This window comes from Mycteria americana, chromosome 1 (assembly GCF_035582795.1).
Source record: "Mycteria americana isolate JAX WOST 10 ecotype Jacksonville Zoo and Gardens chromosome 1, USCA_MyAme_1.0, whole genome shotgun sequence".
Classification (NCBI taxonomy): domain Eukaryota; kingdom Metazoa; phylum Chordata; class Aves; order Ciconiiformes; family Ciconiidae; genus Mycteria; species Mycteria americana.
The window spans coordinates 206,317,516-206,335,409 of NC_134365.1; the positions used below are offsets into that span (position 1 = coordinate 206,317,516).

The following is a 17,894-nucleotide window of genomic DNA, read 5'->3' on the forward strand; positions in this document are numbered from 1 at the left end:
GCCTCTCTGCGAAGGATGTCTCCCAGCTTCCTTCCCACTCATCTTCCTTTTGAGATAGCTTCCCTCCCCTAGTGCAAGGATGTCTTCGTAGCTCCTGCCATCTACAATATCCTCCTTCTGCGTATTGGTTAAATGGCCTTTTTGCCTTATGACTTAACACCTACTTTTATTCATTGTGAAATGATTTTATATGCTTTTTAGTAACTGTGACAGGCAGTGTATTACCCACTGTCATCTTTTGTTTACTCCCATAAAGCCTTATGGAACACAATTAGTATGTGACATTCAGGACACTGTATAATACTGCATTGTATTGTGTTGCAACATGGGACAGTTCAGTGTCTTGAAAGAGGCACTGCCTTTTCCTTTGCTTACATCTTTTCTCAAGTTTTTTTTTCCCTGACTTTCCCCATGGCCAGTGTCTGGTTTCCACGAGGTCCCCCAGTGTATCTGATGAGGACAATGCTTGTCTGCTTGGAAAGGTCTTGTCATTTTAGTCTCGCATCATAGTTGCTACAAGAAGTACAGGAGTTGCTCACATCTCCTCAAGCTATTTTCCTCCAGAAACTGAGTTTGGGTTGACTGTGTTCCCGTGTCTATCCAAACCAGTTAACTCTGCAAAATCCCACTGAAAGTCCCCTTAGAAAACTGTAGTGCTTTTGGTTCCAGTCTGGGCTACACCACTTCAGGTTGTAATTTAGTGCATGGGGAGAGAGGTAAGAGGGAACCAAGCTGTTTCAGAGCTCCTGAAGAGTCTCTCCAGTATCAGGTGAAGGCCCTGAGTGGCTTTGCATTTCGTCCCATGTGAGTTATACAAAAAGTATTTATGGCGATTGTCATCAAACATACTTTCTTGCTTTGTGGAAAAGGCTTATCTCCATATTGTAATATTTTTATATCCCCTGTTTTACTGTACTGAGCATTGTCTCCCCATGCTTCTCTCCAGTCTTTCCTCTAAAATGACTTTATAATTACTGCATTTACCATGATAGAAATAACAAGTCACTGTGCTTTGATTTTTAAGCTTTTTAACATGTGTGGCTTTATTTTTCCATTTACCTGTTCAACTTGGATACTGCGGAGCTGTGCCAGCCATTACATTTCAGCACTGATCTTGGTCAGCTGTGATTGACTTGCTGGCAGAGCACCCCAGTCTGTGGGATTCAGAGTTTAAGTTAAATGAAAAGCCGTGACAGAGCCTATCTTCTTGGGGTACAAGAACACTAGTAACATACTTTCTCAGCTGGTGTGCTGAGTAAAGTGCCCAGGTTTTTTGTTTGGGGGTATATATATGAGCACATTTAAAAGATACTGTCCCTAGCACTCTAATCTCAGCAGCTGACAACTCCAGAGTAAAGCCTGTACTAGGACTGGCTGGGAAAAGGGAACCTTTCCCTCAGAAGCATGAACCACATTGAACCACACAGTGAAATGCATGCTGATAGTGGGAAAATGGCAAGAGTTTGCTGTCCAAGAAAGAAGAGCAAAGTACTCTTAGGTATAGGATGAGTTCTGCTGTGTTTTACTGCAGTAACTTTTGTTCTGACTTAGGGAATGGTTGTTTCATTCAAAAGTGCAGAATTTGCTTTCATCAAAACTGTTTTATTTTTATCCCTTTTTTTGGACATTTTGGACATAGTCCTGTGAAATATCTTGTCCTCTTGGGTGTACTGGGTGTTTTCAGAGTCCAAAGGTCCTCAGCATTTCAGTAGAAACTCAGTAGTGTTGGCTGGACATTTTGTTTCATTCCAGATTAGGGGAAAAAAAACAGAGGTGTCTTTATTTTTTTTTTCCCAGAAAAAAAAAATAATTACAGTAAAATAGAAAACAGACTTGAGTGTAGATGTTTCTGATGAAAATTGCAACAAAACTGATAGGTGGGTGGTCTTTATTTTCACTGAATTGTCACTTTTCCAATGCAAATTTTTTGGTCAAAAGAGAACAAAACAAACCAAAACTGGCTAGGTCTGCACTTTGTGAGCTATGGAGTCAGGGCTGTATTTGCTTAGAAAGGGTGGCTCAGGGTGGGAGAAGATTTCATCTTGAATGAAAGGATCTTAGAAAGATGTCACAAATAGATCTTTGAGGTAGTTTTTACAGGAAACCCAGACTTTTATCTTCTAAGTTTCAAGTTGTTTGGAAGCTAGAATTATTACCCTGTCAGAAGGGTACAATGAACTGTTGACACATAACCACGCTTTGCTTACAGCTATGTGCAGGGACGTATTTACAGCCAGGAACCAGTGAAAAGCAACCTGAAAAATAGATGTACTTACCATGAAGTTTGTACCATTTCTCTGGGTTCCTGTTTTCCATAAGCATTTATGAAACAAATATACTTCCTTTATATAAAAAGCTTAGAAAGCTTCAGTCAAACATTACATTTTATTTTAAGAGAGAAAACTTTGATTACTGTGTGTGACAGATGGCTGTGACTGGTTGCTTACTTTGGTTTTGTATTTCCAACATTCATAGAATGGCTTGGAGAAATTTTCCCCCTCTTTGCTCTTCCTCAGTAGCCAAATTCAGGAGAAGGCACCAGTTTTATATGTCTGTTGTTTGTAGTGGAACTGGAGGTTGACCTGACATTCAGCAGAGTACTGGGAGCGATGTTCAGTTTAAGATTAGGACACAGAGTTTAGGTGTTTACATGAAAGCAAGTGTCCAGGTTCCCTTAGTAAGTACAAATTTGGTCAATGCAGTTGGGTGACTGACTCAGGAACCTGTCTGGGTGTAGCTCGCACTGGCTATGTTGAGAAGGGGCTCAGCTTGCCCACGTGCAGGTGGCTCTGCGAGACAGCACAGCTTCCATGGGACTTTTGCTGGGGGCTGCTGGATGTGCTGCTGGACCTCCCTGTCCTCGTGGAGGTCAGGCAGGAAACCGTACTGTGTCTTAAATGGTGTTAGAAATCTCTCTGTGAGTAACTGAACTGAACGCTAGATCCCCACACACCATGTGGGGAACACAGATAGGTGTCTCACGGGTGGAGGCTCAGATCTGAGTGTCTTAACCGGGAACTGAACCATGCCATGATCTACGTGTTGCCTTGGAGCCTTCTGATCCTCGAAATTTCATGACACTAAAGTTGTCAATGCACAAAGAAATAGTTGTTTGCAGTTCTTTGATGCTGGGAGCCAAATTCCAGTATCAGTAACAGCTGGACAATGCAAGTGCATGGTGCAACTGAGAAGACATTTTGACTTCTAGAGAGCTGGGTCTTGCCACAGTTCCTGTTATTCGTGGATCCAGGGATTTACAGCAGCTGAGGCTTTACCTCAGTATAAGTAAACTTTAGGAACAATTGAGTATTTTCTCAGGCAGAAGTTGTGGAATTTTAATTAAGTAAAGACTTGGCTATTTGTCTTGAAGTTACTCAATAAGATGGTTGGTGGGACAGTTTCTGACTTCAGTTACATCGGTGTAAGCATGGAGTAGCCATTTGTGTTAATGATCCATTGACAGAAAATGATTCACACCATATAAATAAAATCAAAATGTGACCTAACACATGCTTCTGGGACAAAATACTTAAGCACAGTAAACAAACTTAGACTCACTCGCACGCACTTTCCTGCAGCCTTTTATTGCTGCTTTTGTTCAGAGGACATCTCTCCTCAGAGCACCAAATTTGGGAAGCAGGGCTGTTTACCTTTTTACTTCACTCTGTCTCACTTCATTGTTCTCAAGCTTGCAGCTGTTATTAAAGTTTGAATTCTGTTTTAAAACCAAAATGGTGAGAAGGAAATTATATAATCGATATCAATGTAAAAGTAATGATATATTTATCATAAAATAGAGTCTATATAGTTGAGTATTGTTGTTCTTATTGTTTATAGGGGGCTGGATTAAGAGAAAATACACTGTACTTCCTATTTAATAATAACTGCTCCTAGGCCCAACTTTTTATAGACTTTAAATGCAAATAATTTGTGCTATGTTATAAACTGTTGTGTTTTTTGCCTTCCTGTAACTGGAACAACATACTAATTTCTACAAGTTGTGACTACTAACAGAGAGCAATCACCTCACAGACTTGTACCGAAAAGAAGAGACCATCAGCGTGGCAGGGAACGGCTGCATCCACAGTCCTCGCTTCCCCAGCAGTTACCCCAGGAACCTCCTGCTGACGTGGCGGCTCCACTCCCCGGAGAGCACCAGGATCCAGCTGGCTTTCGATAATCAGTTTGGACTGGAGGAGCCTGAAAATGATATCTGCAGGTGAGTGGTGAGTGGAAGTTTGCAAAGGGCTCCTTAATACCACCTTCGAGCTTAAGGATGTGGCCACTGGCATGAGACTGCAAACCAAAACCTGGGTTTCTCTGGCCGGGTCTAGGATGGCCCTGCTTGGAGGACAGACCTCCAAGGGTGCCTTCCAGACCAAACTGGTCTTTGAGTTTATAAATAAACTGAGCTGTCCTGGACTTGAAGCAGTTTTGGCAGGTTTTAGTCCTTCTATAAGATTTTAAGCACAAGGCACTTGTATGCTCAAATCCAGCTACCTAACAACTCAGGCACTTCTTTAATAGGATTTTGTCCTCTGTCACCTCTGTCATGTTTCAGCCAGGCAAAACCCATCTTTTTCAGTAGGTGGAAGGCTCTGGGAGGTGTGAGTGAGTAGGTATGTGTTTATATTGGGGCGTGAGGGACAGATAAAAATGCATTGAAAAATATAACTATGTTCTTCAAATTATTTGTTTGTCTTTATTGTTACTCTTCACTGGTACAGTTTCTTTTAAAACCTTTAAATATAGGTCCATAAACACCAGTGTACTCTGCATACTGATATATCTAATACTCTACTATAGCCCAGTTGCTTTGGTTTCCCCTTTTATGCAGAAGTGACCATAAGCTGCGTTGATCTGGCTGATCAACCCAGGTGGATAAACTGCTTTGCATTAGCAGAGCACAGAGGTGAATCTTGCCAACATTCACTAAAACAGTATAAATCCATGGAGTTTTTTGTTTATATTTCTTTTATTCAGCTATCTGTTCTGTGGGAGAGAGCAGGCTCAGGATTCCTGCGCGCTCCAAAAGGCAGATTGCTCTGATGCTACTTACATAAAACGCTCAAGTCTCGGCTTCCAGCTCTCTGCCTGATCATGTTGTTACTTACGCCTTATCTATGCAGAGAACTGGGTTGCTAGGATTTCTGCACACCCAGCCTCTGCTTATCTTATCTTCTTTGTCAATTAATTTGCATTTATAGGGTTTGGCAGCTCTGCGGGGTTTTACAGGGTGGATTTTTTTGTCTTGTTTTGCTTTGTTAATTTTCTATGTTACCAATAGAGAGAACCATTTGGTTTCCATTTAGTAATAAAAGAATGAAGCCTGAAACTGGCTCTCCTTCCCTACACCTTGATGGTCTTGGCAGCTGCTGCTCTGCTCTGGTGCTGTTGGTCGGAGATCAGCAGCAGAGTCAGTAACGACAGTTACCTCCCCGCACCGCAAACGCTTTCCCAGATTGAGAGCCTAATGCATACAGAGGCGTCCTGTTAATATTTACATAGCGGATAAACTGTGGCTGACCTTAAAGCATTGCAACTTTGAAACAGAGGGCTAATTTACTGTGGAAAAATAGATGAAGTATTCTCTGTCAAGAGCCATTAAAGGTGGTGGCACGGTGAGGGGAAGTCAAACCGTTACCGGCATTATGGGCTTGGGGACCATCTTGGAAGACAGTCTGCCTGCTCTTTCCGGAGCAGCTACTTTAGGATGCAGAGAGAAGCAAAGACCTTCCATCATCAGTAGTGTCTATAGAAGCTGGAGAAATACCACATTCTTTTCTGCAATAAAGCTTTCCCTGGTGTTCCTGGAAGACCTTTATTTGTGTAGTATTACTTCCAGAGTGAGGAATTTCTCGGGCAGACAGCTCGTGATGGCTTTAAGCCTGTTAAGTACTGTGTGCATAGTTAGATTTTTTGCTAATGCTCAATATGTTTTTCAAAACTAGGTCCTTTCTGGTACTTTAGTCCCTGACGATCCCTGCAGTGCTGCTTTAGAGAGACAGCTAGGCATGTTTTAATTGAAACAAATGCTGAAAGCTGAGCATGTGCTTGAATGCTGTGCATATTGGACGAGTAATTCAGGACCTCTGCACCTTACCTTCCTTACGTACTTGCTTTTGACCTTATGCTTTTTTCCCAGAAACTTCCTAGTGTTTTCTTTCAATTTTTCATTAATGCTAATTATTGTAATTTGCATACTATTAAAACTGAACTGATTGAAATTCATTCAGGCTGAGGAATGAAAAGGTATACTTTAGCAGAGCTGTTTCTGAAGGAGGGGAAATATTCAAGGATTTACAGAATTTTCTAGAAGTGCCGTTAGCATTTCCACAGGCACTTGATAAGAGATGATTCTGAAAAGCAATTAAATTACCCAGCTCTTTAGATGCACAAAAACAACCGAGATTGCGCCTACCTCCATGATCGTTGCAGCAAAGCCTCTGCTGTTGAAAGCAGAAATCCCATGGATTTTCCCCATTTTTGCTAGCAGTTATTCTGCCTCCTGGCCTCAAAACGTGGAGGCCAGTCAGGGCAAATTTTCACCAAAGCCTACAAAGTTATCTTATGCTGAAAACTCTGCAACCCCTCGTGTTACGATAAGCGGTGACTGGTGGTCATGCAGCCTGGGGGCAGGGGTGGATGCTCGGGCAGGCAGTGGGGAGCTCTGCCCGGGTACCACATCCATCACCATGAGGGAGTGGGAGCAGAGAACGGTGGAGAGAGCCTGAGACAAGTTTACCTCTGTCTGGAACTAAGCTTTGTAGTGTTACGAAAAATGTTTGTTTCAGCAGAGTTCAGGCAGATTTAAGTGATTTGGTTATGGCAGATCTGTTATTTTCTGTTCTGTGCAATTTGGGGTTGGTGAATATAAAAGCAGCAGTGCTGATATTCTCAAGCCACATAGTACTTGGGGTTTTTTTCACATGGGCTCTCAGCAGAAAAAGAACAGCAGGTCTGTTATTTACAGAGCTATTTAGCTCCCACAACTGGGTAGGGAGGCGGGCGCCTGGCCTGCAGACCCGGGGGTGGGGAACAGCACATTTCTAGTAAGAATCAGTTAGCAGTCTTAAACTCCCTCTTTGGAGGGAGCACATGCTTTGGTAATAAAAGCCTTTCCTGGTAAAGACCTCCAAAATTTTAGGGCTTAACAGTGCTGTGGGGACGGCAGCTCTCCCCATCTCTCGTTGCCTGCGCTCAACCTGCCCCTCTTGTCATCACCTCTCCCTTGCCGGCCGCAATTTGTGGGCCCTAATTCTGCCTCCACAGATATGGAAGGACTGTTTTTCTCATAGACGTAGTGAGATCAGGACTTCATTCTCTGCTTTCCTTATACTCCAGCTCAAGAAATGAACTCAGTAAATGACCCAAGCCAGCAAATACGCAGGCTGTGGCAGTGAGTGCTGTCGCTGTGTCCTCTCGTCCCTGGGGTTTAGTGTCTCCTGCTCCTGGCAGAGCCCTCTTTGGGCTGTGGCACAGGTGCCTGGCCAAGGCGTGACCTTGCACAGGGCAAGACGTGCTGTTGCTTTTCCCCTGGTGACAGCGCTCAGGCGAAGAGCAGCGGAGTCCCCGCCGCAGCACGCAGCGTGCCAGCTTGCCCTTTTCTGCTTGAAAGCTTGAAACGAGTCTTTCCAAACCATCTAGCAGGAGCACCATGCCTCCTACGAAGCAGGTCCTAAAAAGCACCTTTCGTCAGCACGCACTGCCCTGTGTCCCTCCAGCATCTCCCTTTGCTCCTGGCACGGCAGCAGCCCAGCTCCAGCCCTCCGACAGACGCAGCAGGCGGGAGCTGATGGCTGCTGCTGCAGGGAGCTGGGGAACCACCAAAGAGTGCACAAGGGCTTGCAGCTGTTCAGCTTGGGCAACCTGCCTTAAATAATATTTTATCAGGTCTCTAAATTATTTATCTACCACATGAAATGCAATGCGTATGTTTACTGTGTACTAAGCACATGCAAGTGCCTCATTTTAACATGGTAGAAAATACTGTCTGTCATGTTCCAGGAGCCCAAAAATCAGCCATTTGAGCACGAAGCACACTGCAGCTTAGTGTATTTTGTGCTACGCGAGCATGTCCACCATTTGTAATATTTAGTCTGATGTTTTGCAGTGGAGAACGGGGTACAGTTGTCTTTTTGTCTCCAGCTGTGCTCGTGTCTGTTTGCAACCATCTTCTGTAACCAGACTTGGCAAAAACTAATCCTTCAAACTGGTTCCCAGGTATGACTTTGTGGAAGTGGAAGATGTATCAGAGACCAGCACAGTTATACGAGGACGGTGGTGTGGACACAAGGAAGCACCTCCAAGAATAACATCAAGAACAAATCAGATAAAGATAACCTTCAAATCCGATGACTACTTTGTGGCTAAACCTGGATTCAAGATTTGTTACTCCCGTGTGGTAAGTCACCTAGCTGTGTCGTGGGTGAGAGACAGATTGTAGTGTAAAAGAGCATCAGTACTTGAAGACTGGGTGGTGTAGCTAACTGCATTGGATCAAAACACTAATTGACTGAAAGTATTTTAATCCCAGCAACTACATTAATGCAGATCAAAGTATTTTTGACATCCTGCCATTAAATATAAAATAAAGTCAAGTCCAGGCCGAGATTTACACTAATAACATGTTTCAGAAGCACTAACACTTTCTGCACTGAGGCTGCACTGCCAGTGCCTTGACAGATGCTGCAGAAATAGCAAAGAAATGGCTGCTCTATGAACTCCTTTTTTATGTTCATTTGAGGTCAAATAAAAATACCTTGGGGGGTTATGGCTGTGATTCTGAGTTAAATGCGGAGTAGTTTATTCTACTTGCAGTAAAATTCTACATGCAAGACAATGTGCTAAGGCTCAGGCTGTATTTTTAACCATGTATAAATGTGCCTTTTTGCATATGCAATGGCATTAGCAGTGTATCATGTACTGTTTCAGTGAGATGAAAACCTCCTCTTTTTTAATTTTGGTTTTGTCTTTAGGGAGCAGGAATGCTCATTACTCTAAGTAGATTTTGATACAAATATGTATTCCTTTGTAATGTCGTGATTAATATTATAATGCTTTTGGTGCAATGTAGCTCGAAAGAGGCAGATTTTGCAAACACTCAGGAAATGGTAAGCATTACTTTATTATACTGTCATCATTATATTTTCATATCCATCACACTTCTTATTCCCTTCTTATTCAGTCCACTGTTATTTAACAAGAATAAGAAAGCCTGGAATAACAATAATGTTAATGCTGTAACAGGAGAAATCCACTGTTTGAGTCATTTCACTTCAACTCTCGGCTTTGCATGCATGTATGCCTATGTATGCTAAAAAGAGTCCATAAACAGCACATTGTCAAGACAACTCTAAAGTTATAAAGATCATGCTCCCTTGCATTTAAATTGTCAGGCTTCTAGTGGAGTAAGGCATTGCACTGTGAGTAAATCCTGAGCTCTAATTTACTCTAATTTGAAAGTAATCTACTAAAACTAAAATTTAGGCAGAACAGTCTATGAAAGACCACTGGGCATAAAAATGAGATGGTGAAGCAGCCTCTCTTTACACTATTCATATTTCAGTGCAGCCACAAAAACTCTGCTGCATTTAGCAAGCTTTATTCCAGACCACGTACAGCTAGTCTGATAGAATTGGGCTTTCCAGAAATGAATGTTATCACTCAACACACAGGACTCTCTGCACTGGAAAGCTCAAAAAAGGCTACTGTATTTATCTAATTTCAAAACTATGAGTAAACAGAGAATTTTACAGCCTAGCAAATCTATTCAGAACAATACTCTCCAAATGCACCCTCTGAATGAAATACTCATTTTTTTCTCAGAAGGGAACTTCATGACATTCGCACATCGCCGTGAGATGGAGGGTGATATGTACTTAGCTGGTTTTCAGATTCCAAACCATCCAACCTAAAACTGCAGGATTAATATTCAGCAGAGTCAGCCCTTATTCGATAGTCCCCACAGTCGCTTACAGCTCAGTTCATAGATATGCTGAGCACTGCTGACCCCTGAAGGTTGAACTCATTGTGCGTTTCTACACGGCAAACCAAGGAGCATTAATGAAGCATGTAAAAACATATGGTATTTTGTATCAGATGAAATGAAAGACCTTTACATTGCTTTTTTTCTTTCCTTTGTAACCTTCCCCAAGACAAGGCTACTTGTGGGGGCTTTCTTGGAAAATGGTGCACAAGATATGTGCGAATCTTGAACTCCCTTTTTTTTTTTTTATTACATTTGGAGTTTGGATCTGCATGGCTGTTGTTTATTTGTATACCAGACTCTGACTGATCATTTTTCAGAGAAAATTGAAGCAAGCGATTTGGAAAGTTCCCTTGAGTTTATTGATCAGCTGCACCTCCTGCGCGTGGTGCCAGAATGGCTGGGTGAATTTCTCCCTGTTCCGCATGCAGCCAAACAGCCTCGCAGCCTTGTTCTCTGGCCTTCTCATTTATGAATCTTCAAGGAAGTCAGTTAAGTTCACTTCATTTGATGCAGATGAAGTTTTTACTTAGTTCAGCAGTCTGCATGAGGCACAAATGAGGCACTGCAGAGCTTAGCAGAAACCTACTTCATTATCTTCATGTACTTGTGTTTTTGCATTAACTTTACATTTTGGTACCATTTAGAGAAAAAAAAAAAAGGGATTATTTTTCTAGAGAAGACATAAATTTGACTTGTATCCATGAAAATCATGTTTGTCCTTGTAAAACAAGGCATGCAAAATAAGCAGCTCATGTAAGATGGACAGGCTCAGTCACTCAGGATGGTGGGATTAGAATTCAAGGTGACTCTGGAAAATTGACTGAAAAAAATACAAGGATGATCCTTAACGGGACAAGGTTGAAAGCCATACGGATGTGTGGGAGTAATTAACTGTCCCGATATAAGATAAGGGACAACGAGCAAGGGAAGAGATCTGTGAAATAAAGTCTGAGCATCTGAACACAGCATTTGCTAAACTTTGCTTGCCAAGGCTGGCTCCCTCCACCTTCTTCCTCTTCCTCCTTCTCTGCCCGCGTCCTCTGCCTCTTGGCATCTCTGCCTCTGCCGTCCCCTCTGTGGGTCTGAGGGACTAGGAAGACTGGAGGGGGAGCAGTGAGGGTGGTTTTGGAGAGAAGGGGCAGATCCAACATGTTGCTGCCTGTTGCCTGTCCCTGATCCCCTCTTTCCCCATGAAGCCATAGGACTCCCTGGGGATGGGAGCTCCAGGGTGGAGCTGACTCCAGGAGCTTATTAGTGACTTGAGTGTGCCCCACTGCTTATCCCAAGTTGAATAAGAGTCAAAAGTGTCCTAACGTGGCTGGAAAAAGTCACTCCTACTCTGTGCTATCTGTGACGGTGCAGAAGTAGGCAAGTATGTGCAGCTGGTGGCTGGTGTCTAGGGACACTTCACACTCAAAGCCCCCAGCTGTAGCTGTGCAGTTTGTTGGCTTAGCCTGAGTATCCACACAGAGAAATGTCTCCCTTGAATCTCTTTAAAAATTGTCTTTTCCTTCAAGCTTCACAGACCTAGAGCAAAAATGGTCTGGAGCAAGCCCTGGACAGCTATTAGGCATGAGCCTCAGCTGCAAATTTGTTTGAAATACCTCCCTGCCATTATCACTTAAAATGCTTATTTCTCGAACATTTTTATTTCTTTTTACTTTTCGTGATTGAGTTGCCTTAGAAACTCTAATTTGCAGTATAGAAGGCACTGAGGTATTCCAGTCTTTTTTTCTCACGCATTATGTAATTTCTTACTCGAAGGACATAGTGTTTCACAACAAACGCTGTAGAAATATGTGATACAGAGGAAGATAAGTCGTCTTAGGGTACTTACACAGTTGCTAGAGCGGAGGTAGGCACTGTCAGGAGAGAGGTCCTTGGGCTGCACACCTTAAAGTAGGTGATATGAATATTCCATATTGCCACAAAAGTAAAATTTAATTCCACCGCTGCTTGCAGTGCAGTTACCTCAACGGAGGGATCTTGCATGTAGCAAGTAAATATTCAATAATTACTAAAAATACTGCATCAATTATTTTGAGATGTAGGAATGTAAATTAAGTTACACTGTTACACATGGAAATAATCTTTGCTTGATTGAAGTAATTTTATACAATCCCCTTTTTACTTCTGAAGTGAATTTTTTCTGATGTCCTAATTCGAGAAGGGAATGTTAACAAGTTTGGACCCCATGTTTTACAAGTACATTAGCATGGACATTTACTAAAACAATCTAGGAACTCATTCAGGAACATGTTCCAACAATAAAGGTGAATGTTTTGAATTAAAATTCCCAGCCCTGCATCTAATTTCATTTTAATGACACTACTAGAAAATGTTGGATTCCATTTGCTAATTAAAACCACTATTTTAAGTTTATTACAAAAGGCGCATATTTGTTATATGGTTATAACAGTAAATTTTTATTGCCTTACCAATTGTTTCATTAATCCTAAAGAAATCCATATTTTGGAACTTTGACTAAAATCATTATTGGAAACAAGGGCTTCAAGAAAGCTTGGAACATATGTACATATATATATGTACAAACATGCATATATACAAAGCTGGAAGGTTAAAAAATATATATTTACATATACATCTTTTTACATAGATACATATATATGTGTTTTTACCTTTCTTTTCTTTTTAATATGATTCATGACTAAGAAACATCACATGGCATCAAGAGCAATCTTTAATTCTTTGGGAATTGTAAACCAACAATGGTGGACATGTGGTACTAAACAGGAGACCATAAGTGCATTTGTCCCAGGATAAACTTATATGTCAAAATGTGTATTTTGTGAGGAAAGACACCACAGGCAGTCTAATAAAATTTAATTACTTGTCCGTGCAAAAAAATATGTTGACCAGTCAAAGATAGTTCAAATACTAGACTTAAACTCTTTGATGCTTGTCTGTTAAGCTCACAAGAAAACACCAGAAATTCAAAGCATGATCAGAAAATGAAAATGGGCAGGATAAGAACCTGGTCCTGATATTTGTACTCACAATCACTCTGAGTTAAGCGACTGGCTCCCTGTACCTTAGCAGACTTGTTTGCACAAGTAATGCAGCACCAGGCTGCAGTTTTTTTAAATAAGTCAATAAATAAACTTCTTTGTAAGAGTTAAAACGATTGCAAAAATATTCAACCACCAGTGTGAATACAGATCCATAAAGACCATAAAGGATGATTAATGCTTTTTCACTGGCCACAGAGCTGAATCCAGCCCAGGAGCTGCATGAGTCTTTGCTGCTGTGCTTCTGTTTTAGCTTGTCACTTCTTTCACAGAATAGACATTTCATTTCTGTCTCCAAGACAAAATATTTTGCCTGAAAACCCGTATAATATATCTCATGTGGCCACAGGCGTGATAATGGTGCATGAATACCTTCCCTGCTTGTGGATAATCCACAGAAGGAATCCCAGTAAATTGCTGGGGGTACGGAAGGAGAGAAATGGGGTGACGGGGAATGTCTTGGTTAATAAAATGGTTGAACATGAAAGAGATCTCACAATGAAGAAGCAAGAACTTACACGTGGAAGCTTTATCACTTGTTCTTCTGCTGCTTTCTCTGATTTCAGTTTTGATTGCCTGTCTATGTTAGACAGCAAAGATTTTTTATAAATACTACCCATGTACAAAACTCGTAACAATCTATATGATGAAACTTCTATTTTCTTAAGTTCTGGCAGAAAACTATTTTCCGTGTTTTTGCTCAAGGCATACTATCCTCATAAAATTATCAGCCAGAGGCTCATCTTTCAGAAGAGAAGTAATTAAGTCCTTTCTAATTAGATAAAACTTGCTCAAAATCTTTAACATTCCTTTCCTAACTTTACATAAGCAGAGGAGATAAGAGATTATCTATGCACAATTTTTTTTTTACTTTGGAAGGTGTTATAATGTTTTAAAAAGCAACATAAAATGACAGCATGTTAAAAAGAGAGATTGTGCCTCAGTGCATCTGGAGACGTGAAGCATCTCAGAGTAATTTTAATATGGGGAGGAGCAATGATTTCCATTTAATGAAGATTCCTGAGAGTCCAGCAAGCCTTGATCTGCTGCTTAATTCATCGCACAGACCTAATCCGTCCTTTAGCAGGGTTTGATGAAATGAACGTGGCGTGGTAGACAAGCCAAGCAGCATGGTAGGCAGGAACCTTCCAGTTCTCCCAGCACTCAGAGAAGAACAAAAGATAGTGAAGGATACAAAAGAATCAAAACTGGGGATCAGATAGCTCAGCAATAAGAAAGCTGACATACCTGGGTTGAGAAGGCACGTGTGGATGAGCGGTTTCACAGGCAGCATTGGCTGCTCCAGGGGCAGCCAAAGTTCCTAATTAAAAGACTCATTCCAACATTTGCATCTAACCAAGAGCTATTTCTCCCTCCAACCTCCTATCACACCTTCCAAAATGCCTTTAGTGCCTACCTCCTAAGTCTTGCCCACCCCATCTCCTCTGGTGGAAAACCTTGCAGGTTTTCAGGCCTGTGACCCACCAGCTGAATGCAGTGTTTGAGTCAGAGGGAGCCGTGGGGGCTGTGGTCAAAGCTATGACCTGACGTGGCCCAACACTTGACAGTCAGTTGTCCCAGACTGCATCTTCTCCCAGTTTTCCCTAGGTTGTGGTCTAATGTAATACTTCTCTTGGCAGGTCTCTTCTGAAGGTCTGATGCCCCTTCCATGTTTACTCCTATTGTCCCAGACACAAGGATTGGTCCCAATCCTTCTACTATGTGACTCGCTGAATTTTAAATTTCATTAGGAGTCTCCCTGACTTGTGTCCTAATTTCTAAAGCCATTTGTAAGTCAGAGGTGATACTGATAAGAGAGTGATGAACAAAGGTAGGTTTCAGGGAGAAGAGGAATCACCAGCAGCTTGGCATCAGAGGATGCTACAAGTACTAGAGGGAAGGACTGACACAGGATCATGCAGGAATGGCAATGAAACAGCGGCAGCAGCAAAGGCAAGGGAGGAGAGTTATGTATAGTCCAAGTTCAGAAATAAAGGTAATTGTGGGTAAGGCAAACACACACAGTGAAAGAGGCAAGTCCACAGAGAGAGAGAAGGCAGCAGAAATGCCAAAAGGCAATGTGGTCAAAGAGGCAGAAGAAGACCCAAACGAGCAAAGGTTCTTGAAAGCTGAAAGGAAAAATAAAAAAGCCAAAGGACAGAGAGGGTGTGACTGACAATATCAAACTTAGCAGATACATGATGAAAGATGAGGAAGAAGAAGCCTTCCATCTTTACCAGGAAGATGTCCATGTGTCACTTGTTCATTACAGTAGTTTCATTTGGACTGAAGAAGGGTGAATGGCAATTAAGGAAACATTTTTAACAAGGGAATGAAAGGAAGGAGGGATTTGTGTAAACCAGAGGAGTTGTGGCAGCATGGTTAGGAAGGAAAGGAGGCAGATGAATTGGAGACTTTAAACAGTGGACCTAAAGTAGGAAAGACTGGGTCTAGGAGAGGAGGGAAGGCAGGTGTGGATCAGGTAGAAAGCAGGGCAAAAGTAGGGCTATATTAATACATCAGCCTCTTTTGGCAAAACCTCTGACTGTGAACTTGAGGAGCAGTAGGGCTGGGTTTGGGTATGTATCAAAGGTGAAAGGAGTCAGCCGGGAACACGGGTGAGGAATTGAGTTATAGCCAGGGAAATACAGACCTTCTGGCAAGGAAGATACCAAAACCAGAAGCAGCAGGACCCAGTAAGCACACAGAAGCTCCTGGAAGCTGTCAGACTTCAACTGATACAACAATTGTTTTAATCGGAAAGGAAAATAGACCTTAGTGTCTGTGTTTTCCCAGCTGCAAGCATGTGTGCTTGGCAGTTTTGTTGTTTGAACAGCATGGTGGAGAACTGGCCGTTTGCTCTCCTCTGTCCCCGATTTGTTGACAGCTCAGTTAAAGTGTGACTCCTTTGCAGGACATTGTCATCAATCTGTCTTAACATAACAGCAATTCTGTTGAAGTCCAATTCCTGTTGAAAATGCTACATCTTTAATCAAATAGTGCACTGCTTGAGAATTCACCAAACTTGTGGCAGTGGCCAAGGACAAGAAAATGTAGCACTTTATATCTTCGAAGGATTATACAAACACAAGCGTGTTACTTTCAAATCCAGTATTCTGTCCCAAATAGTTGACTCTAACAAGACTTAGAGGCATTGTTCATTTAGGACCGCTTTAGATTTTGAGGGACTGCATTTCCCACTGGCAATGCTTACCTGTTTTAAGAATTCCTGAGGAAGTCAGTGACCCAAGCAGAAAATTCCTACTTTTCCAAGGTAAGTTAGAGATACAAAAGCAAAAACAGAAAAAGACCATCATGTTCAGTACAAGAGGGTTACCCATGTTAGGCAAAAAACCCCATAGTTTATTCTTTTAGAAGCTCAACAGCCTTATTCAGCATCAACATGATTTCTTGCAAAATACAGCAGAAGAAAATTGGAAGATGCAAATTCCAAGAAGCATGCAACCATATTAGTGGTGAGATCAAAGAACTACATAATGTGTAAGAATAGTAGATAAGGGCCGCAGGAATGTTGCAGTTGTTGGGAAGTGTGTAATACTGGCAGAACAGTGACTTTGGTTTTTTTAATTAAATGAATGAAGTGAACCCCAGTCTCAAAGCAACTGGCCATGATCTTGCCACTGTGCTTGGCTGCGTGAGGGGATGTGTGAAGATTCATGGTGAATTGTCTGCCCCATCAGCTTGCATGCCCATGCTGCTTCCCAGTTCATAATCAGTTCCTAGTCCTAACATAGCTGGGTACATAAAAAGATTCTATATGAAAGCTAATCTTTTCCCTGTTCTTCAAATGTCAGTTAGGGTCAGGCAATCTCTGTTAAATAAAAATACAGAGCAGTATACTCCAAGTAGGCTTCCAGTGATCCAGAGTTCATTAATTACTGGTCAGTGGCAAAACTGTGCTATTGGACAAGTAGGAAATGAAACCCATCCCCAACCTTGTTGGAAAAAGCTCAAGTAACCATTGATAATTAGAGAAATAAATCAATGATTCCTAACAGTTTGGAAGTCTTGTGAATGACTGGTGATTAAAAAATGGATGGAGAATATTCAAGATATTTTTGTACTAAAACTACTCTGGGCAAATCAATTAGTTTTAAAAAGGATTTATGATTTAAGGCTCTTTTTAGAGCTTGCCAGTCTTAAAATCAGTAATGCTACTTACCACATATGTTGGACAGCTTTTTCAGGGTATCCATAAAGCAATTTTCTTAATTAACGTTAAGCATATATAGGTAGCAGAAAGTTAGGCTGGATCCAGCACTGAAAATTGTGCATGAAATGAAAGGGTACATTTTCTGTGCCATAATGAGCATAACCTAGGAGAGGGTAAAGGCCATCCTGTTCCCTGACTTTGTTTCCCATGTCTGTGTAACCAAACAGAAAATATCAATAGCTTGGACATGGTATTTCGATGCTGCAACAGGGACAGGCCAATAGCAGTCCCAATACAGCTCCTGTTAGAAAACACGGAAGGACCTTGTAGCTAATTTGTCTGCTTAAAGTTGACCATTAGGAGGGGACCAGAAGGAGAGATGGGAAATACAGTAGCAAACTGGACATGCCACAAACACCCCATCAGTGCTGCTGGTAGATGTGTGGACCTCTCTGGGTCTACACTAAAGAGGAAGGTTAAATCCAACCATTCTCACCTAAGTTTACCCTAAACCACACATCAGTGTGTACGAACATGAGGTGAGTTTACACTGTCAAACTTTTTTAACAGCACTCATTAACCTCTCCATCACATAAGCTGTTTGGTTGAACAGTGGGACTATTTTAGATTGTTGACTTGAGGACCTAATGCTGTCTCTGTAAATCCATATTCTATCCTTTAATTCCACTTTACCAACAGT

The 17,894-nt window shown here is 41.7% G+C and overlaps 1 protein-coding gene across 3 annotated transcripts in view; it reads left to right on the top strand.

Annotated features, from left to right (window-relative positions):
* PDGFD (platelet derived growth factor D) overlaps nt 1-17,894 on the top strand; it is a 148,453-nt gene that overhangs the window by 82,726 nt on the left and 47,833 nt on the right. For 2 of the 3 annotated variants that reach the window (XM_075491024.1, XM_075491027.1), the window contains exons 2-3: nt 4,015-4,219; nt 8,224-8,404. In XM_075491024.1, coding sequence (XP_075347139.1) covers nt 4,015-4,219; nt 8,224-8,404 — 386 coding nt within the window. The remainder of the gene's footprint in view (nt 1-4,014; nt 4,220-8,223; nt 8,405-17,894) is intronic. The other variant, XM_075491026.1, reaches the window with a different exon arrangement.